Source organism: Rhinolophus ferrumequinum, chromosome 21, assembly GCF_004115265.2.
Source record: "Rhinolophus ferrumequinum isolate MPI-CBG mRhiFer1 chromosome 21, mRhiFer1_v1.p, whole genome shotgun sequence".
In the NCBI taxonomy this organism is placed as follows: Eukaryota; Metazoa; Chordata; class Mammalia; order Chiroptera; family Rhinolophidae; genus Rhinolophus; species Rhinolophus ferrumequinum.
The window spans coordinates 9,492,198-9,514,987 of NC_046304.1; the positions used below are offsets into that span (position 1 = coordinate 9,492,198).

The window sequence follows — 22,790 nt, forward strand, 5'->3', positions numbered from 1 at the left end:
TTGAAGGGATTTCACTAACTAAATCTACAAAACGTTGAGCATCAAAAAGAATAATAAGTATAAGTGAATAAAGCAATCTGTAAGTCCATACTGATACTCAAAAAAGGAGGGTAGAGGGAGGCGGTCTTTCAGAAGACTGCCAGCTACGAAATGTAGAAGGAATGATAAGTTTGAATCAATTCAAGAAAGCATCGTTAGTGAAGATTAAAACACTGATGAAGGTTTGTGAGGGAACAAGATAAACACATGGTACTAAAGTATCACCCCACCAATTACTGGCCAAATACAAGAGGATAACTGTACCTTTACCACGGAGAGATCTGGCTGTTGGTACCTTGACCAAGTGATCAAACATAACATCATTATAGTGTGACACCTGACGTTTTGATCTCCTGGTGTGATGCTATACAATATACATAGCACCTGCAAGGATTACCTTGAACCTTGTCAAGCCTCTAAACCTAACTTGCAGCTTACAGGAAATACAGAAGATGAGGGAGCACATTGATGACAACCGGAGGAAACAGTCAAACAAATGCAGGTAGTGTGACGTTCTACAAGAAAGTTCTTCTGGTCTCTTCCAATGTTGAAATCCAATGTTGAAGGGTGGCAGGGTCGGGGGGCGTGGCATGGAAGGACTGTTCTACGTTAAAAGATACTAAAGTGATCTCAAACTAAATGTAATATGTGAACCTGGATGAGATCCTGGTCTAGGGAAGAAAAGCTATAAAAATTGGGGGGAATAATTGGAGAAATTTGAATATGGATGAAAAATTCACTGATATGATGAAATTACTGCTAACTTTATTTAGTTGAAACAATGGTATTAGAATAATGTGGAATAATGTCCTTAATCTTTGGAAATTCCCAATGAATATTTAGGGGTGAAATTTCACGATGTCTGCAAATTATTTTCAAATATTTCAGAGAGACAGAAAGCAAATATGGCAAAATGCTCATACATTTTGAATCTAGAGAGCAGATCTATGAGTGTTTATTTTATTATTCTTTTAACTTTTCTATATGTTTGGATATTTCAAAGTAAAATATTAGGAAAAAACAGATATATATATATATATATCAATTGATATATATTATGTTATATTTAAAATTAAAATTTACCATTAAAATTATACATATTCAAATTATATATCAATGAAATTCTGTATTTGAGAATAGAAAGCACTTTTTTAAAGGCAAAGAAAATAACTTGAAGTAAGGCAAGATAATTTATTTGAACCCCACTAAACACAATTCTGTACCAACAAATCTAAACATACTTGTTAACAGTTATTCATGTGCACACATATACACACACACGCACACACATACACTTACATACACATATACATATGCACACACATACACAATCTCCTTAAAAAGTACCATTTAAAGTGCATAAAGACCCCCCGTGTTTTGTCAGTTGGAAGAACATAACATATTTTGTTTGCCAGAACTCTGAAAGGCAAAGATTTACTAATACTAGCCTTTTTTGGGCAAAAGTTCAACCCTCTATTAGAAACACAGGTAAACATGGCTAGAAGTTGTTGGGGTTTTTTAAGTATTTGAATTCTTGGAAACACAGCCACTTGCAGAGGGGATGAGGCAATGCCCTTGTTTTGACTTTTCTAAAGAGAGAATTCTTTATTCCCTGTCTTGGAAAGTGCAGTTTTCAAATCTTGTTCTGCCGTCCTCGTCTGCCGACTTGGGCCACTGCAGACCAAAGCTCGGAAACAGCAGCAGACGCCACACACCTGCTGGTGAATTCCTCCTTAAAGTTAAAGGCTCAGTTCCCAGCCTCAGAGGCACACTAGAATCACCAGGGGAACTTTAGCGCCAGTATGGATGCCTAGGCCCCACGACAGACCCACTCAGTCAGAATTTGTGAAATCACTCATTCAGTATTTATTAAGTGCCCACTGTAGGCAAAGGCTTTTGTGCATCCCAATACCTGGCCAGGGGGTGGTGCATATTCAGATATAACTATGATTTTGTCATTGTTCTCAAGCAACTTAGTCCAGGAGGGAAGATGAGAAAAACATTCAGTTTGCCTAATTCAAGCTGTGTAATTAGTATGAGTCTGGTGTCCTGATGAAAGTCAAATTCTTGAGATTAGCTGAATCCAATCCAGACACAGGTATCATTTTAGTACCTTTAAGAGGTGTGACCTGTCACATGGTAAAGCTGGATAAGGAACACAGAATTCTGTCAACTCAAATCAAGTAATAAAGTGAAAAAGAGGTTTAGAACAAATGCCCTGGAAATGTAGAGGAAGCAATGGGAGGCTCTTCATTCCTTATGGGAAGATATGACAGACTTAGGAAAGCCCAGGACATGCCAGCTCCCACTGGGCTCTGAAGGAACTGAGCTACACGTGGGTGGTCAAATGCACAGCAAAGTTAAAGGAATTTTACAAAGAGCACCTGCATAGCCACCACCTACATTCTACTGTCAACACTTGACTTGGTGTCATCCCATATCCATCCTTTTATTGATCCCTCATATAGAGACTTTTTAAATTATTTGCACAATCTGTATGTAATTGGTATAACTACTTTGAAAGTATAGCATATTAGAGGATTAGAATTAGTATTGTGACTTCAACATGAAATATGTCAATAAGTATTTGACTTTAAGTTTAAATTGAAAACTTACTGAAAATAGTATTGACTTATTAAAAAAATGAAGACTCACCAGATAAGTTTGACACATTCAATGAACTAGAATTATTTAAGAATTAAAGATTTGCTTGTTCTAGCAACTATTTAATATATTTAAGGCATCTAATATCTTAAATGTATTAATGCAGTGTGAAATGTGAAATCATTTCACATTTCACACTGCATTGAAATAACTAGTTTGTAAGTGGCACCAAAAATTATTCGAAGACCTCCTTAATAGTATTAAAATTCATATATATGTGTATATATACACATATATATGTGTGTGTGTATATATATATATATATATATAATCTTTTAACAGAAAATTAACATTTTTATTTTTGTAAGTCAAATAAAATATTATATATTTTAAAAATAAACCCAAAGAAGCCACTTTAGAAAAGCCATCTTCAGACACAAAAACCACATTGACAAGTGGACTGTGATCACTGTTTGTTGGGACCAGGAAAAACATTCTGAGGAAAAACATTCATACTGCATTCTAAAATCATTCTAAAAATCATTCTAAAATCATTCGATAATCATAATTATCGAGTGGCTAGTGTTGGCCAGGACCTGGGTGGTTCACTCTGCATCCAGTGCCCCATCAAACCTCACACCAGCCTGTGCAAGGTTGGCACTGTCAACCCCACTTCAGGGAGGTTTGGAGAGAAGTTGTAGGCTTAAGTCACACGATTATTGTTTCTAGAACTGAACTCCTTACCTCTTCGCATCCCCAACCTTTATTAAAATATCTTTACCATAGGATGGAAAAATGTTAAAATGACTTCAGAAAGCTAAAGAATTTCAAAATCGAGCTAAATTATGAAAGGAGTGAGCCACGGCTTGGGGGCAGGAGATGGGATGTGGTTTGCAGTCTCAAATAAGGGCAAAGAATTCGGTAGTGAAATATCTAGAACCCAGGAAAGATGAAAGGGCAAGGAGTCTTCCCTGTGTCAGTGAAGGGAATTTCAAAGCGTCTCATGGGCCCAAGCCTACCTGAGATTTTTATAGCCTTTGACTCTACCCTCTCACCCCACTCCCAGCCTCTGATCGTACTGTTTCCTTGCTCCGTAACCTATAAATCTAGCCTCCCTCCTCCTCTCTCCACCCCTACTGGCGTTCTCTCCACTTCTGGGCTGAATTACAGCAATGGCTTCTCCTTGTCCTCCTGCCTCTGCCTCCAGTCTGGCCCCACTCCTGACCTCTCTCCAACTTGCCAGAGAGGTTCTTCCGAAGCATATTCAGAGGTATGTCCCTCTCCTACTTTTCGGTGCAAAGTCCTAACTCTTTAAGGTGGTATCTCACGATCTCCACTTTGTCCCTATGCCCCGTGAGACTCAGAGCTTGTTGAAGGCAACGTCTATACCTTCTTCACTGTTTCTCCCCAGTGGCTGGTGCAAAAATCTACCACACTACATGGGTGTCTGAATAAAAGAAACCAAGATGCGGCCCTAGATATCTGTCTGATTCCCAATCTCCGTTTCCTCTGTCCATGCTGCCTTTTGCACTTCACTTTGAAGGAAGGTGGGCCGGGTTTGTACAAACAGGAGATCTTTGGGGGAGGAGAGCCGTACCTGAGGGGACTGCAAAATAGGATCCTGGAAAGAAAATGAGTGCAGAGATGTCTGAAGTATAGATTTGTTTGTTCACCCAACTAACATTGGCTGAGCAGCTATGATGATTTATTGCCCAGTTACTGTGCTGGGTCCTGGTGACAGAACAGTCAGTCCTACATATGGCATGCTGGGTCAGGGGCTCTCAGAATTGTGTGTCTGTTAAGTCTTTGTATCCTCACAGAGATCACATGCCATAAATATGACCCCCATGGGATGGAGGAAGAAGCAGGGTCGTATAGAGGTGAAGGGTCTGGGTATGAAGAGCTAGGAAGCAAATAGTCTGGAAGGAAGTCGGGCTGTCTGGCCTTTGACCTTCACCTTGGAACCCCTGTGCTTAGTGTGTGTTCTCTTAGGTGCTCACATCTCCTGCTACCATTCAGTCCACATTCTAATGAGGGGACTAGATAACAAATAAGCAAACACAGGAGCATGTCGGAGAGTGACAGGAGCTGTAAAGGGACTATATCGGGGTGGTGGGCAGAGTGGTAGAAAGTGACTGTGACAGCCACTCTTGATGGGGTGGCCAAAGAAGACTTCGCTTTGAAGGAGACATTGAACTAAAACCTGAATGACAAGAAGGAGAAGCTGCAGAAGAGCTGGAGAGAGGTGTTCCAGGCAGAGGGAGCAGCAAGCAAAAAGGCTAGGACCAAAGCTGAAAGGTTCACTTCCCTCAGGGGTTCACATTTCACCCTAGCATTAGAAGACATTCAGTGGCTGCCAGAAGGGGTGCTGTTTTGTGTGACCGAGGACTTGCCCTTAGTGAGTCTGGGGCAGACAAGCTGGGGGAAAGCTTTCTGTGTGGCCCCGAAAGCCAGCCTGCCATGTGGGGGCTCTGACAGAGAGTATTTTGGGCCCTGGGGCGTGTTATCACCGAGCCAGGCAGACTCACGTTTTCTTTGAAGCTGTGGTTCTCAGCGCATTCTGAGTCATCCTGCCAAATATCTGTGGAGTTCTTCAGCAGCTGCCAAGTGCCCTGAGCCAAGCAGTGTCTGTAGGCCCTTCCTGTGTTCTCTGAAAGTAAACACAGCTCTGGGGGAAAGGTCAGAACACACAGCCCGCTCCCTGAGCACGTGGTAAGGCCCTAGTCCTTACCGCAAAGCTGTGGAAAATCCCAGGGAAAAGGGATTTTCACTTCCCCTTTTGGGGGCTCATTCACATCCCTACTGTTTATTTGGGACAGAAAGAAAAACACGAAAGCCTCTACATTTCATAACAAATCATGATCCACTAATGGCTTCCGTGTTTATCAAAATCTCTGAAGCTAGAACAGCCCCTGGTGACTTAGAGATGTAACAGCCCTCCGAGGGGCAGGCCAGCTGGGAGATGGCTACTGGGTGGGGCTGCTGGTACTTGCTGGGTGGGGCATCTCTTCCTGATGTTCAAGAGGTGGTGCCATGAAGAAGAGAAAGTGGTGGACGAAGCCTGCTGTGCCAGGTACAAGCTTTGTGGCCTTGGGCCTGGCTCTCCCACTCTTTGGGCCTTCCAGTGTCTTTATCAACGCTGGGGATAATAATGAGACTGTCCCTCCACAGTTTGGGAGAGGATTAAATGAAAGTGTGTTTGTGCAAATGATGGTCAATGAACTCTTTCCATGGTAATGGCCATTGGTGACTCAGTCACATCTATTCCTCTTACCTGGATGACAAGGGACTGGACTTGCAAATGAAAAATGAAAATGTGTCGGAACTTCCTGCTCCTGATCCTGCATGTAGTGGGCCAAAAATAACTATTTGCTGAATTTAATTAATGGATCCCCACATCGTCCTGCCACGTACCCACCTGACAGCTTTGTTAGGGTGTCTAATTAATATCTCAAACAACACCACCCCCCCACCCAATCAAACTCTTCATCTTCTCCTCAAAGCTGCTCCATCCACATATTTTCCTCCCTCAGTGGATGGCAAACCCATCTTACCAGTTTTCTGGCCCCAAACCTTGGAGCCATCCTTGGTTTTTTTTCTGTCTCTCATACCCTTCATCAGCTAATCTTGTCGTCTCTACCTTCAGGTATATCCAGAATCTGATCACTGCTTTTCACTTCCTTCTACCACCCTAACTGGAACCACCCATATCTCTCACCTGGATTATTGTGGACACCTTCGATACTTGTGCCCCTTCTCTACAGTTAACCCCGCAGTCAGAGTGAGCTGAATAAAATGTCAGCCACATTACATCATGCCTCACCCCAAATCATCAAAGGGCTCTCTGAAAACAAGTCAGGGTCTCCCACAAAGCCCTGTAAGGTCTGGCCCCAGGGCTCTCTGATATAACCTCCTATTGCTTCTTTTCACCCTTCACTCCAGCGACATTGGCCTGCTTGCTTTTTATGGCGTACACCAGACATAATGCCCAAATAGTGCACAATTTGCACTCACTGACTCCTTCTCTTCCCCTATTGGCTAAATCCCTTACCTCCTTTAAGTTTTCACTAACACATCACCTTGTCACAAAGCCTCACCTCCCAATGTATAGCAGCAACTTGCTACCCTTACTCCAACCCTCCCACCCCATCTTGTTTAAAATACATCACATTCAAACACTCTATACGTTACTTACTTATGATGTTTTTTGATTAGTGTCTGTCTCTGCTGCTAGAATGTGAGCCCCCCAAGGAGAGGCATTTTATTCTGTTTGGTCATTAAAATATCCTAAGCACTTAAAATAATGCTCGGTACACAGTAGGTGTTCAATAAATGTTTGTTGAATGAGTGAATGACAATAATATCACCTGACACTTGTGTTCTTCATGCCAGCCGTAAGGCTCTGAGCTGGGCATGCAAAAGTGAAGGAGGCACAGCTCCAAGTCTAGTGGGGGGAGGGAACGTGCAAATAAAGGTGTCATAAGGTGTTGTAAATGCTAAGATGGAGGACGGCACAGGTACGTAAGAGGCCTCAGAAATCCAGGGGGCCATTGCCCTTCGGGGAGTAGTAAGAGAAACTTTCTAGAAGAATGAAATTTCAAGCTGAGGATTAAAGTTGGGTTTATATGTTATCGCAGCCTATGTAGACAGAAAAGTGTGGACAAAGGCACTGGACAGGAAGAGTGAGGCAGGTATAAGAGCCTGGGAGTCATTTATTTGGCTGAAGTGGAGGTGAGAGAAAATGCTAGAGAGGTCAGCAGGGCCAGGTGATGGAAGGTCTTGAGCACCATTGAGAGGTGTTGGTGATGGGCCAACATAATCCAATGTGCATTTTAGAAAGCTTTGTGGAGGTGGCTGGAAGGCAGGGGACCCGTGAGGAGCTGAGGAGCAATGGCTGAGCGTGATGATGAGCAGTCGGGGAAACGGAGGGGAAGACGGACCAGGGGACTTGGCTACCAACCAGAGGAGGGCTGAGCAACAGTGGGGTCAGGCGGAATTTGAGAATGTTTTTCCCCTCCATTTCCCACTCCTCTCTGTCCTTCAATTCTCACTTCACCTGATGATAAGTCCTGACTGTTCTACCTCCAATATTTTTTTAACTCTTTCCCCTTCTCTCCAACCTCTTCCCTCTGCCTGAATCCACATTCGCATAATCTCTTTTTCTGGACCACTGCAGTAGCTTCCAAACTGGCATCCCTGATCCCCCTCCCTGCCTCCGCCTAACAGCCACAGGCTACCAACGTCATCTCCCGACACCACAAATCTCGTCATGTCCTTCTCATGCCCTAATGCCTTCAGCAGCTCCACAGAATCTCTCTCTACAGAGGGAAGTTTAAAAACCTTAGTGTAATGTACAAGTTCCTAAGCAATCAGGCCCCGACGTCATACTCAGCCTTATATGTCATTATAGCGGGTTTCCAACAGGACACAAGCTCCCTTCTCATATTATATTGCTCCTGTCTCTAATTTTATCTCACAAGAATGCTTCTCCAGCCCTTCTTCTCTACTGGCTCCACATTCTCCTTTCACTTCAGGGACCCATTTGGATTCTAAAGATTTAATGTGCAAAAGGGAGTGGAAAAGCAACTTCCTGTCTTTTGTGAAACTCACGCCCCTTCGTATATTCTAAAAGCCCAGAACCCAGTCTGTTTTTAAAAAAGGCTTAACTCCACTTCTTTGTAAGTTTGGGTTTTTGATCATGTTTTCTCTTGCAGTGAAATGGACCTCTATTTTCAGCTCTTGGGAAGGAACAGAGGTACGGTGGAGCTGGGCACGGGTGATCTATTCCACATGCCATTGAGGAGTCCACAAACATTTGGGGCCTCAGAGACCTGAAGGAGTCCAAGGGGCTCGAACTCAGCCTCCGCCTCAGCTCCCATTTACAAAGCACCTACTGTGTGGCTGACTCGGTGCATGCCTTCTCATTTATTCCTCAAGATGACCTTAAGAGTCAGCTATTATTCACTTCAATTTTACAAGAAAGCCACTGTGGAGGGTGCTGGCAATTGGCCAAAAGTCTGAGTGTAGAATAGAGGAATGGGGTCTAACCTCTGGGCTCCTGATTCCACGTTCAGTGCTCTTTCTTCCTCCCTGATCTGCCCCTGCAGGTCCAGCAATCTGACTGGTAACTTCCCTGTCCCCTTCCCTCGAACCTCACATCTTCATGTCTCCTAATTCCACTGGATCTCACCAGAAGACAGTTTCATAAAATATGTCAATAGCTCTCCCATCCAGAAATGCATCTTCCTTCAAAAGTCTCTCTTTGCACTAGAGGCCTCAAAAAATTGAAACCAAATTTCAACTGACGTGACCATTTCTTGGGCTGAAGTTAGATATGAAATGCCACCATGTCACCTCCTTAGAAACCCCTTTTCACTTTGTTTTGCCTGGAACTTTGTAACTGCTTATGTTTCTTGAGAATAGTTTCACCTGGTCTTAGATTTGTCCACGGTCTTTGGTCAAAGTCGGAAGAGTTCTAACCAGTAACTGTTTCTCTCTTTTTCCAGTAAAACAACAAGAGGCTGAGTTGCTGGGGAAGATTGGGGTGGGATATCATCCCGAAGTCCTGAACAAGAGTCACTTCCTTTACGCAAGATCAGGGAAACCTGAGTGGTTAAATTCTTGTTCCAAGTCCCATGGGGTTAAAAACACCAGTTCAATTATATCGCCTTCCAATGCTATTACAAGGGGAGTTTTGAAGTCTTTCCTCTTTATCTGACAAGCCAAAGTTGCATAAAGGTGAATGTTCCAATCTTTCTCCCCCATCTTTTTCTCCTTTCCATGATGGTGATAATTCTTACCCTCACTGCAGCAAATTCTTTGGAAGCCAGACCTAGACTCTATCATCATCACAGAAAAGAAGATTCATATTCATGGAACAGCCAGGCACAGAAGAAGCAGGAAGACAAGAGGAGAAGCAGAGAGAAGAAGAAACATGTATTAATGACAGCTTAGAAGGAGAACTTTTGTGGAAGAAGACTTGAGAAAAGCACTTGGCAGGAGCCCTCGCTCTAACCGCTCCCTGGCTGGTCACCTAGGAGGGACCAGCCTTCATGAAACTGTCAGAAATTGATCAAATAAGACATATTACCTTCGCGCCACCAAGGTAAGTATGAAGGGCAGGGAACGGAGACGTTTCCCGGAGAAGAATGAGGCCAGCACACATACTGATCAAAGGTCCCATTACAAAATATACCTGTGGAGAGAAGCAGGGACAAATGAACAGCACTATTGAAGCACTACTGATGGAGGCACAGGCCCCAGGAGCCCAGAACCCTCCTTCCTGGCATTGGAAGCTGGAGAAACCTGTGCAGGGACCAGCATGGGTGTCCCAGATGGGTCAAGAATGAGGAACAATGTGGGGAGAACAGGAATGCTTAATCCATCCCCAAGCACTGTGGCTTTGTCTACCCAACTTGAACTCTGGTCAGTATGTCACTGTGCACATTATGCTGATTTGGATTTATGTTACATGAACTGAACTCTCACAGAAACTCACAGACACTTGGAGGTGTAGCCAGCAGTTTATGTTCCGTAATTTACTAGATAATTGTTGAACTTTCATCAACTAGATCCTGGAGCACCCTTACCATGAAATGTGCAAAACGACCCGTAGATATAAGGGTACCTGCAGAATTAAAGTTCTTTGTCATGTGTACTTGGCACAAGCACTATCTGGTCACGTTTCTCTCTTTGAAGACTAATCTAATGATCATTATGAAATGTTGGAGCCATCTCAAGCTTAGGGAGTGATTTACACCCAGTGCTTGGCAATGAGAAGCTACTGACATAAGCCGCAGCCTTATAGGCTTCCCAGACTCAAACGAAGGGTTTCAGGCTGAATCCCAAATGTCCATATTGCAGGCTCCTCACTGCTGGAAGCCAAGCATCATTCCCCACCATCTGCTCCCTACTACACTAGAACTCAGGGTGAACAGCCAGGTTACTTGCATCAAGACCCTATAAATACAGATCTGCTAGGTAATACACTAATTTGGGGCACCTTTCGGACCTGGCTGCCAGGTGTCAGCACCCGGTCTGTGTGAGGCTCATCTGGCTGAGCTGCTTAAAGCATGGCCACTTTGATCTTAGAGAACAGGATTCCCCAAAGTGAGAGATGTTCTTGTAACAGATCAAACATTGATTGCTGCCTGCCTGGGCTGAAGGAATAGTTACAGGGAGACTGCTATGGCTTGAATGCTGTCACTGCTTTTGGGTCAGGAAAAGAAAGAGGGTTTATAGTGCCCTGTCAACCTACGGACCCCTGAATGAAATGATCTGAAAGAAGCTGGCAGAACGAAGAGAGGGCAGCTTTCATCCATAGTCCCCCGTGCACAGAGACAGTGAGCCAATGCTCCTTATTATTTTTTCTTTTTTATTACTATTTCTATTTTTCAAAGGAGGAATCTGGATGTCCTTAAAGAGGCAGCATGTGGGTAAAGGAGGCCAGAGACTGATCAAACTATTAAAAAATGTGCTAGAATGCTCTAAACTTAGTACAGACCTGGATAAGAAAAACGTTACGACGCAGTTTCAGTTAACACTATGAGAGACTCAGGACCACTCGCCTCTCTCACCTACCAACCCCCACCACTCTGCTTACCACACACTCGGTTGCTCATGTCATGTGATTAGGTGGTGAGTGTGCTGTGACAGATGGCTTTTATCAAAGATGGCCACACGCTTATGTATCACATCTCACATGTTCTTTTACAAGGAGACGTGGGGGTCTATCGTCTCTGCCCTCGAATCTGGGGAGGCCTTTAGAACTGTCTGACCCAGCTGAGCATGGCAGAAGTGGCTTCTGAGGCTAGGTCATAAAAGGCAACCTGGCCTCTGCTCATTGCGAGCCCTTGGAACCCAGCCAGAGTGCTGTGAGGTAGTCCAGGCCATATGGAGAGGCCATGTGGACATTTTCTGGGCAACAGTCCCAGCTCAACTGTCAGCTGAGAGTGAGCATCAACCAGCAGACATGGGTGTGAACAACCCTGCAGATGATTTCAGCCCCCAGCCTTTGAATCTTCCAACTAAACTGCAGACATCGTAGAGCGGAAACAAGCCATCCCCTGCTCTGTCTGAATTCCTGACCCACAGAAACTGTGAGAGATAATAAATGATTATTTTTGTTTTAAGCTACTAAGCTTTGGGGCTATTTGTTACACAACCATGGATAACTAATATACGTGCTTACCAGAAGGTTCCTTGAGTAAGTCTCTCAGGCACTTCTCTTTGTATTGAGCCCACTTCCGAGTTGTCTCTTCAAGGAGAGATCCTGTAACCTGAGCAGAAAAAAGCTGTGTTTGAGAGGCCCAGTTAGCTGTAGGCACAAGGGTGGCCTTGTTCTCATCTCACACCATGATTCTCAGACCTTTCAACTGAAGTGTCCATAATGGCCTGCTCCAAGAAACAGAATTTCTTTTACATCTTACGTTCTATTTAAAAGATACATATAGGATTTTTGGTCAAGATGGCAGAGTAGGTTAATACTGTGCTTGCCTCTTTTTGTGACCACATCAAAATTACAACTAAACTACAGAACAACCACCATTGAGAATCACCTGAAATCTAGCTGAACAGAAGTCCTACAACTAAGGACACACAGAAAAAGCCACCTCGAGGCTGGTAGGAGGGGCAGAGACTCAAAACGGGCTGGTTGCACATCCACATGTGGCAGTTAAAAACTGGGAGGGATATCTTAGTTGTGGAGGTACCCCCAGAGGAGCAAGGGCTCCCAGCCCCACACCAGGCTTCCCAGACCAGGGCTCCATTGCCAGGGAGAGAAGTCCCCATAACTTCTGGCTTTCAAAACCAGAGGAGATTGTGGCTGGGTGAGTTGGAGTGTGGCTAGTGGCTAGAGTCCCAGGTGTTCCTCTTAAAGGGCCTACACATGGACTTACTTACTGATGGAATCACAAGCTCTGAGCTCCAGCACTGGGGCAGCAGCTTGAAAGGCACTAGGGACATATGGGAAGGAACTGAATTGTCTGGCTTCAGGAAGAGGGCTGGAGGGGCAGCTTTTTCCCAGACAGAAGTGCAAGCAGAAGCCATAGTTCCTTTGTTGAGCCTTCCCCACTCCAGGTGTGCAGACACAGGCAGCCACCATATTTGAGTCTCCATTAACCTGGCTAATACCATTTGCCCTGCCCTGGTGATTCTCTGACACCCTCTCCCACCCAATCTTCAAGCCCACACAACACACTTCTGGTGGTTTTTCCATACAAACAGCCTCTCTTGGCTCATGCTGCAGATATTCCTAAAATTTCTCAAAGGTCCACAAACCCCAAACAAGCAACATCTATCCTCTGCATGCCCCATACTTCTTGCTATGCAGCCCCAAGCCTGGCACTAGTAGCAGCCAGCCTCAGTTCACAGCTTAGCCTCTCTCAAGCACCTCCAAGCCCAGTGTGGGTGGCAGTAACCTGAGAAATTGCTTTGTGGCTCATTCCAGGGGGCCCTTGGCAGGCACAAACTTCAGCTGAACTTGGCCTTTGGTGAAGCCCCTCCCAGGAGGCCCCAGGGCTGGCACACCTGGTGGCCATCTTCAGACTGAGCTGGAGCACCATCCGGCTGCCTCTGTGATGACACACTCAAAGGGCAGACTGGGAAGGCACCAGAGCCCTGCACAATAGCTCCTCTGCTCTAGTTACGGCCAGTCCTCACAACCCATCAGCCTGAGGATCAATTCCTCCATTGACATGCCAACAGCAATCAAGGCTCAACTACAACAGAGGGGCACACACAACCCACACAAGAAATACACCACCCCATAATCTAATCATATTGATTTTAATGCAAATATGAAAGATTTATTACAAAATCTTCACGTGAGGTTGACATTTTAAGAGGATACAATATGCTAGTCTTGAGGTTTCACACCCTACCGGATGAATAGTTGCATGCTTCTAAGACCATGTGGATTTCAAAGAGAGAAGCAGCACACTAAGAGGGCTCAATCATGTGTCAGAGAAGGGCCAGAGGAATTGCAGGGACCTGCACCACCCTGCCCAGGTGTCTGTGGGTCAGAGTCAACGACATTGAGCAGACAGATACTCTGCTACTGTACTGAAGCTTTGGGGCTTTTTTCTTTCTAATGTTATCTATTCCATCCCATAAAACCTTGGATACACAGGTGTGCTTTTTGGCCTTTCTAGACAGTTGAGTTGTCTAACAACTTCTAATTGTGTATTTGTACCACTTCTTTTGGCTTTAAAAAGGCTTTTTTCCCTTCAGTTTACTCATCATTATTGAGCACCTATTGTGTGCCACGCTTTGCCTCAGGGAGGAATCAAAGGGGACACAAAAATGAACAAGACACATTCTCTTCCCTAAAGGACTTATCTCCTACAGGTAAGGTGATTACAGTTGGTCCTTGAACAACCCGGGGGGTTAGGGGTGTTGATACCCCCCCCAATAGTAAAAAAATCCATGTACAAATGTTGACTCTCCCAAAACTTAGTTGTCCCCCAGTATACACAGGGGACTGGTTCCAGGACCCCTTGCAGATACCAAACTCTGGATGTTCAAGTCCCCTATATAAAATCACGTAGATCAATGCATACAGTTGGCCCTTGACATCTGTGGACTCTCAACCATGGATCAAAACAGTACAGGTATTTATTGAAAACAACTCACATATAAGTGGACCCATGCAGTTCAAACCCATGTCGCTCAAGGGTCAGCTGTGTATAATTAGCTGGCATACGAAGTCAAGGGACATTCTGACCCTGTCATCCTCTGCTTCCAAACAGGTTCTTCCCCCAGTGGCTCAGTATGGGCACCACTGTCCTCATAGTCACAAACCAGAAACCAGCAATTGTCCTTGACTCCTCCCTCTCCTTCACCCCCACATCCATCTAGGCACCAGATTCTGCTCTCTTAAATTTCTCTCTTGTCCAACCCTGCCTCCCATTTCCCCCATCTCTGTCTTGGTGCCACAATCCCCACTCCATACTGTTCCAGAGTGATAATAAGTCCAACAGCAGACTGAGCATAGGGCTTTCCTGCCTGAAGTCTTCTCGTGGCCTTGTCAACTTGAGATTTAACATCTCAGCCACCCCGTCCCAAGTCTCTCAACTCTAGTCATACTCCTTCATGACTGCACATTTTTGCACTTCCCACTGGTACTTCCCTTCCACCCTCGTCTTCACCTGTCTCACTCTCTATTCATCTGTCAAGATGCAGCTCAAACCTACTGACCCCTGTCATCCTTGACCACTTCTCTCACTGAAGTCTTGAGCTAGTAATCCTTCTCCTCAGTGCCCTGTGACCCCACACACTACTGATTCCTATGGCACATCACATACTGTCATCGGTGGGTGAGACATGCCTTTCAACTCTGAACACAAACCATTAGCACAGGGCTAGAGTTATCGTCCTCATTCTCTCTCATTTTCCAGCTAAAGAAACACAGGCACAGTTGTGGGTGGAATGGGGGAAGGGGAACATGAACACGACAGGTGTTAAACATGTGAGCTGGGCTAAGATTGCCCAGTTAATTAGTTGGATTTGAGACTTTATCTCCTCTCACAAGGGGTAACAAATTCAGATGCTGTCGTGGGCCAAGTAGAAAACCTGAAAGAATGAGGTAAGACAGGTATAATAAGACGGATTGGAGGAGTCTATTATAAATTGGGGAGATGTTACACCGAAAGCCATTCAAATACACACACACACACACACACACATTCACACACACACGCACATACACACTCAGCCAAAACAAAACAACCAAACAAAAAAATTTTTACGAGCTTACCAGGTAGCTAGTTTTCACCTCATGAGTAATTGGTGCGATCTACCCTCCCCCTGCTCTGCCCAGCACGCTCCGCCCCCCCAATACTATGACATTCATAATGGGGTCTGTGAGTAGTTCCTTTGCATGTCTTTTCAGAGAATCACACAGCCAACTTTTTGAAGAAAAAGTAGTATGGTCATCATTAGACTAGAAGGTCCCAAACTTTCTCAATTCATGGTGCGGTGTCTTTAGTGTCTCAATGATTATTCCACAGCACCCCTAGGCCAAAAGAAGTATCTAAAGTCCCACTTATTAAGTAGGCAGGTCTAAGCAACTTAACAAGTATTTACATCCTAACAACTTAGTGCCTACTGGGGCTCACACAACTTCTCAAACCTAGGACTCAGATTGGACACCGCCATCTTTGTTCCACATTGATTTTTGTGCATTACTTGCTTTTTATCACAGCAACTGTGCAAAGCAGCCGTATCACAGCAGCTTTGCAAAGATATGACATTACCAAAAGGAATGAAGCTTGATGTAATGTTGAAACCATGAACTACCTTGAGCTACTAATTCGCACAGTGTCTGGCAGATGTCACGGATCACTGCTTCCCTCAAAAAATGAAAATGTCTTACAGAACCCCTGTGAGTTCCCAGCACTGCCCTGGGGCAACTTAGCACAACATTTCGGAACCATGGAATTAGCCAGTAAATAATAATGATGATGAAATAATTAACATTTATCCCTTGGTTTTAGTTTCCGATGAGTCTGAAATATCCATTAATAACATATCTCTCTGAGTTATGGCCCAAGAGGCAAGATGAAAGTTTATTAACACATTAGGATGTTTAAAGAAATAAGCATCCTGATGGGACCATAACTGACTCTATATTATTTTTTACAAATTCAGCAGATAAGTTGGTAAATCACAAGCTGCCAGAATCTCCCAAGTCACAAAAGTAAGACCCTTTCTTGAATAAAATGTTGTATGTGTTCTCAGGTACCTCACTTGGGTGCCCTCCTGGCTGAGGAAGAGACAGTAAAATTTGTCATATACATGAGCTGTCCCTAGACTAACATTTTCCTATTTCCCTGCTGTGTGGCATGACTAATGGCCATGGTCAAAAGCAGAAAAAACAAAACAAAACAAAAACACCTACTAAACACTGAATTTGGTCAGTCTAGGAGAGCCAGACAAATTCAGACTCTCTTGCCAGGTAACTATCTTAAAGGCACCAAAAACTCAAGAGGCAAATCCAAGTTCAGTCACAGCCAGATCCAAACACAGTAGTGAGGAACGAGATACACGAATGGATGTTTTCTAACGTGATCCTGATTCTTCTCTTGTTCAGGCAACCAGCATTAATGATTAACTTGGCTGAGAAGAGATTAAAGAAAAGTGGAAAAAAGCCTTCTGTTGATTTGTTTTAAATAAATCTTCTACTATTATTTTTATAGAAAGAATACACTTCACTGTAAATAAAATTAAAATTACAGATAAGTAAAAAGGAGAGAAGATGAAATCACAACCTTATTAATCAGAAATTATCATCTCCTTCCAGACTCTTCTCTCTTCACACATGAATTTGTGTTTTTTTCTTTTCTTTAAGCCAAAAGGAAATCATATTGTTCTGTAGCCTCTTTTTCATTAGAAAATATATTGTGAATATATTTCCATTTCAAGAATGATTCTTCTAAAACACCATTTTCATAGCTACAAAATTTTCCATGGGTGAATGTGATATAATTTATTTTTTTAATCTCTAGTTGAGGGCATCTACGTTGTTTTAGATGTTTGATCATAAAAGTGATGCTGTAATAAAAATCTTCGTAGTTAAACATTTGAGCACATCTTTACTGGGAGAAATTTTTTGAATTGGAATTTCTGGGTCATAGACTATACATTTTTAAAGGGGTTAATAATGTACCACCTAACTATCTATCCTTGCCAAAATTTTTTTTTTAATTTAAAAATATGTACCTTTTTACACTCTCATCAGCAATGTATGAATGGACCACAAATTCACCTCTTAAACAGCCTTCCAGAGTATTTTTTTATGCCAAAGCAACTGCTAATTAACTTAAATGAGTTGTGGGGAGGGAGGAGGAAGAATGAGGCCATAGCGTTATTTCCCTGCTTGAATTTAGAAATGAAACTATTCCTGAGAATTTCTCATTAAATGAATTTTATGAAGACTTCCTGCCAAAAACACACCACGGTCCTTTATAATCCATGTGGGGAAAGTGTCTATGAGCAAAATTCATCATAAAAGTCTACACAAAGCCTTGTAATATAAACATTTGGAGAAAGATATGGGGTTTAAGACAGAGAACCAACAGAAGCGTCATCAGAACTATAGACACACACTGCAGGACAGAGTGAAGAGTTTCTGAAAACAAACTGGGTGGCAGAGCGGGGAGGGAACATCCTAACAGGCACATTATTGATTATTAAAATACCAGAGTGAAAGGGCCAAGGCGTGGCTCTGTCAGTGTCATAAGCCAGCCTGCGCCACTGCAGATTCTGCTGTTTTGACACATAAATATTCGTATGTCAATACCTTCCAAAGAATGCTGGGGAAGAAAGAACACAGTTCCTCAAATACCCTGAGGAGATGCAGTGGTTCCACTGCTTACGAGCTACATGATCGCTGGTGATCATTTAACCCCTGTAAATCTTAAGTTCCCCATCTGTAAAATGGGTTCAGTAATAATTCTTTTCTCAGAGGCTTGTGGGTTTTAAGCAAGGTGATTTATGATGCAACGCTAAGTGCTGCCGCAGTCGTTGGCACCCAATAGCCTATCAATACATGATTGTGGATAGAAGGTGAACAATACTAGACAATTAACTGAATATATTCAGTTTTCATACAAGATAGAGAATTGAAGCAAGGTGAGAGATCCGTGTCAACTTTTCCAGCGCCGGCCCTGCCACTAACCGATTAAGTCCTGGGGTAGGAGGCAGGCATGGGTCACCTGCCCCTCAGAAATGTCCTGGTCACTCACCAAGAGGCTGCCACCATGGTAAGAATTTCATGGAACCGTTGATGGGGTTCACCTCTACAATCTGCAGTGAGGGCTTGAAGGCAGTCTCTGAGAGAATTTGGATGCAGAAAATTCAGTAGGCATTTTCTGCCTATTTGGTTCTGGGCTAGCACCAAAGAAAGCCCGATAGGGTGAATACTTATGAGACCTGGCACCTCAGTCCTCCCTCTGTGGGGTCAGGGGTGATTTAGAATTCTGAGGCTGCAACCAGAGACTAACTCTGCCCGTGGACCAAAGGAAGAAAAGAACATTCTTCAAGGAATTTTCTCTAAGCAGATGAATGGAAATGGGGTCCCTTCACATCACAGCCTATTATAAAGATGGAAACTTGAAAAAGGATGGAGCAAAGGACCCATCTCCTTAGATAAGAATAAGACAAGCTACCAGAAGGCTCAATTAAAGAGAATGGTTACATACATTAGAATACGTCCTCAAAGACCTTAAACCTTATGCCACGGAGCTACATTTACTGATATAGAAAAATGTTCAACCTCCCCAGACTCAGTTTTGTCATCTGTAAAATGGGAACTCCCCTCACGGGGTTGCTGAGAGCATGAAATGAGATCACACAAGACCTTGTGCCTAATAAGTGTTCAATAAAAATGTTAGCCTGTGTTATTAGTGTATTTTGTTAAGAAAGAGCAGATTGCAAGATAATATTTATAATAAAAGCCTATGTTTGGTTTTTTAAAATAACTATATGTAAATAAATGGCAAAAAAAATGTCTGGAAGTATAAGCCACAGAATGTGAACGAGGGTGATTATTGCGTGGTGGTAGTGCAGTGAGTTATAGTTTGTATTTATACTTCTTTGGATTTTATAAGTTTACTTTTTAAAACAATGAGCATCCTATATTTTTATAATAAGCAGGAAGAAAGGAAGGAAGGAAAGTAGTGAAGGAAGGAAGGAAGGAAGGAAGGAAAGGAAGAAAGGAAGGAAGGAAGAAGGAAAGAAAAAAAAAAAGGAACTATCCAATCAACCTAAACATCAAACAGGAGAGAATGATAGAAGCAGACAGAAGGATATATACAACAACTTTAAATGCTATTTACAGAGTTCACGCTGACATGGGGAAATGCTTAGAATATGATGTAAAGGGGAAACCAGAATGCAAAATGTTTTATGCATCATCATTTTAGCTGTGTAAAAAAAATGCAGAGAAAATGGATTTGAGGAAAATATGCCAAAATATTAACAGTGAATACCTCTAAACGCTAGGATTATGGTTGATCGCTACTGTCTTAATACTGGTCTATATTTTCCAAATTGCCTACGAGAGGCCTAAATTGCTTCTATAATCAGAAAATATGTACAGCTGATAATAACAATAATAATAACAAAAACTGTTCTTACTTGCTTGATGGAAACCAGAAGCAGCAGAGCAAGGAGGGGCCTCGCAGGGGACTGGAGAGAGCACTTCCTGCGGGAGAGGAGAGGACTGGCGCCCCTGGCAGCAGGGATCCGGGTGGGCAGCACACGGACCCCAGGCCACGGCCCCACGCTCCTTCTCCCAGGCCCTGCCCTGCTGGGTTCCCGCCTCATCTTCCTCGCTGGACTTTCACAAGTGCGGACACATTTGTCTAACAGTCCAAGATGTACCACAGGCAGCCTCCTTTTGCATTCCTCTTTGTACAGCGAGGAAATGTTTGCACAAATCCTCTCCACACCGCGCCAAGAGCGTCTGGACCGGTCTAGACCAATGTACTGAATCTCCAAAGTTTCTCATCAACAGTAGCTCAGCCCCACCCCGGCCCCCACAAAGGCAGGGCGATTTTTCCCAGACTTTCCCCAAGTCAGCTGTGTTTTCTGGGACGTCCTCAGCTGAGGCCAAGGAGAAAAAGCAAGACGATCAGTAGCTTCCACCCCTGAGTCCCAGCTCAAGACACAAGACCAGGGTGCAACAGGCTCGGTTTCGAGCGCTGAGGATCAGCTGACCCCAGAGGATGGGCTTTGAGCCAGTTCTGAGTGGGTGTCTTCATGAGGGGTACATTTCTTACCAAGGCATTAAGATTGTCCAGGCCGGGCTGAGCCCAGCCGCCAAGGTTGTCCAGGCCTCTGCTGGACCCTGTTTATGCTAAGACTTCAAGAGAAACAGTTGCCCAGCTCAGGAGAGAGCAGCTCCTAACCCAGGGTCTGAAGCAAAAACCCAGTCAGTGACTTGAATTCTGTCTGCATAGTAGCAAAACAACATGCTGAGAAGCCACATATGCACTCTTCTTCATTGCCCACTTGTTCTGAACGTGTCATTCAGCCCACCTGGTAGATCCTTTTATGGAATTCATGATCCATCGCTTACTATTAATAACTACCACATTTGTACTTTCTCACCACGATTCACATTTACAAAACCTTTTCACCCTGGGTCCTATTTCATTCATCCTCACAATAACCCTGTGGCGGTGTGATTATTTCTCCACCTGACAGTTGAGAAATTGAGACTCAGAGAGGTTAGATTGCTTGCCCAAGGGCACACAGCAAGTTAGTGACAGAGCCAGGATACTATCCTGGGTCCTCTGACCAGAGTCACCTGACCAGAGCTACTTGGTAAGGTGCCATATCTTGCCCTAACTCTCCAGAAGAGTTCCTTTTTTTCTAGTAGTTTCATCACTGTGCCTCTCAAAGCCCGTTCTTACCCTACCTCTTTCTATCCAGCTCCCAGCATCCCTTTCCAAGTCTTCCAGCCTCCTGAACTGGAGGCCAGGTGGAAAGTATCCTGATTGGATGAAATGCAGGTCAGCAAGAGATAAAAAGACATTTATGAAGCAGTGGTTCAAGTTCCATTCAAGTTGAACCATAGGAGCTCATCTTGGTTAACTTATCTAACTGAGTGAATTCTGAACAGTTGGGGGAAAACAGGTGAGCGTCACTTAATAGAAATCCTTGGAAGTCTTAAAAATCCCATGTGGCAAAATTTTAAACCTTTAGCAGTAAATGTTCATAATGAACAAAGACCTCCCAAAATTGAATCTTGTAATGATGTGACCTCTGCAGTCAAGGTGGTCATCTCTTTGGGACAGCAGAGAGCAAGATAAAGTGACATAGAGAGAGAATAACGCCCAAGTGACGGGCTCCAATTCTTTTGATATGGCTGTAAAGCTATTCTGTAAAAGCACATTTAAGCTATCTTCTAAGTTGCATGCTGGCAAAGAAAACGCCTGCTTGGTAAGAATATTCTGTCTAATCTCTTTCAACTTTTCTCAAGAAGCATCCTTTTTCTGAAGGTACAGGAGTTGGGGCCGCACAGGACTTCCCCCTCTGTTGGATGGATGCCATCTAGTGATAAAACATGGTAACTCCTCTTCCCTCAAGATGGCACAGGGCTCCAAGCAAATGGTCCCAGCTCATGGGCTCCTAGCAGCACTTAACACAGTTTCTCAGCCTTCATCAGCAGCAAAGTACAGACAGAGTGGCATTAACCCAAATGACACTGCCCTTTTCTCCTATCTGTCCAGGCTGGTAGATTCTCGGTTATATCTGGGAGTCTTCAAAAGGTGTCTCACATGTAATCAAGAACGTGTGTGTTTCGGCTGCCAGGTGGAATTTTCTGCTACTCTCCTGCCCTCTCTGCTTCATAAATGTCTTCTGACCAAGAAGCACCTTAAGTCTCCTTGGCATCACCATTCCTGCTGTGCCCCCTTGACAAAGGCATGATTGATGTGTCAGGGGCTCTGCCTGCCAGCTTCGGAGGCCCCAGGATAGTGTCGAATTCTGGCCTTATGTGGGGTGCAAACACCCTCCTCTGTTCTGCAGAGCCCGTGGGCCCTGAAGCAGGCTGCCTGTACCTCGAGTCTCCCGGAGCCCCCGGAACAGGAAGTTGTCCTTGTCAGTCCTTCTCTGTAGGGCTGGGCAGGGAACAGGCTGTGCAGGCCTTGAGATTCCCCAAATCCAACACTGAAAACCCTGCTCAAGGCAAAAGGCAAAGGTGGGGAGACTTTACCCAGACACCCACCCAAATTACCCTTGCTCTTCCATCAGAAACCAAAACCCTCCACAGTAGCTAAAAGAAGGAAACAAGCCAAATGACCATCAGGTGAATGGATACACAAAATGTAGTCTATCCACATGGTGGGGTCGTATTCAGCGTTCAAAAGGGAAAGAAATTCTGACACATGTACACGCAGATGAACCTTGAGGACATTCTGCTAAGTAAAATAAGCCAGTCACAAAGAAGTAAATTCCACTTATACTTACAGGGCTCAAATTCATAGAGACAGAGAACAGAATGGTGATTTCCAGAGGCTGGCGGAGGGAGGCTGGGATGTTAGTGTTGAATGGGGACAGAGTCTCAGTTTTGCAAGACGAAGAATTCTGGAGATTGGTTGCACAATGTGAATGCACTTAACTGTGTACGTAGAAATGGTTAA

The 22,790-nt window shown here is 44.0% G+C and overlaps 1 protein-coding gene across 1 annotated transcript in view; it reads right to left on the reverse strand.

The window, feature by feature from the left end:
* GLP2R (glucagon like peptide 2 receptor) overlaps window positions 1-20,229 on the reverse strand; it is a 63,922-nt gene extending 43,693 nt beyond the window's left edge. The window contains exons 1-4 of the mRNA XM_033089098.1: window positions 19,780-20,229; window positions 11,834-11,921; window positions 9,734-9,838; window positions 5,172-5,293 (exon numbers count right to left, since the gene is read on the reverse strand). Coding sequence (XP_032944989.1) covers window positions 5,172-5,293; window positions 9,734-9,838; window positions 11,834-11,921; window positions 19,780-19,968 — 504 coding nt within the window. The 5' untranslated portion in view covers window positions 19,969-20,229. The remainder of the gene's footprint in view (window positions 1-5,171; window positions 5,294-9,733; window positions 9,839-11,833; window positions 11,922-19,779) is intronic.
* Window positions 20,230-22,790: the final 2,561 nt, after the last annotated feature.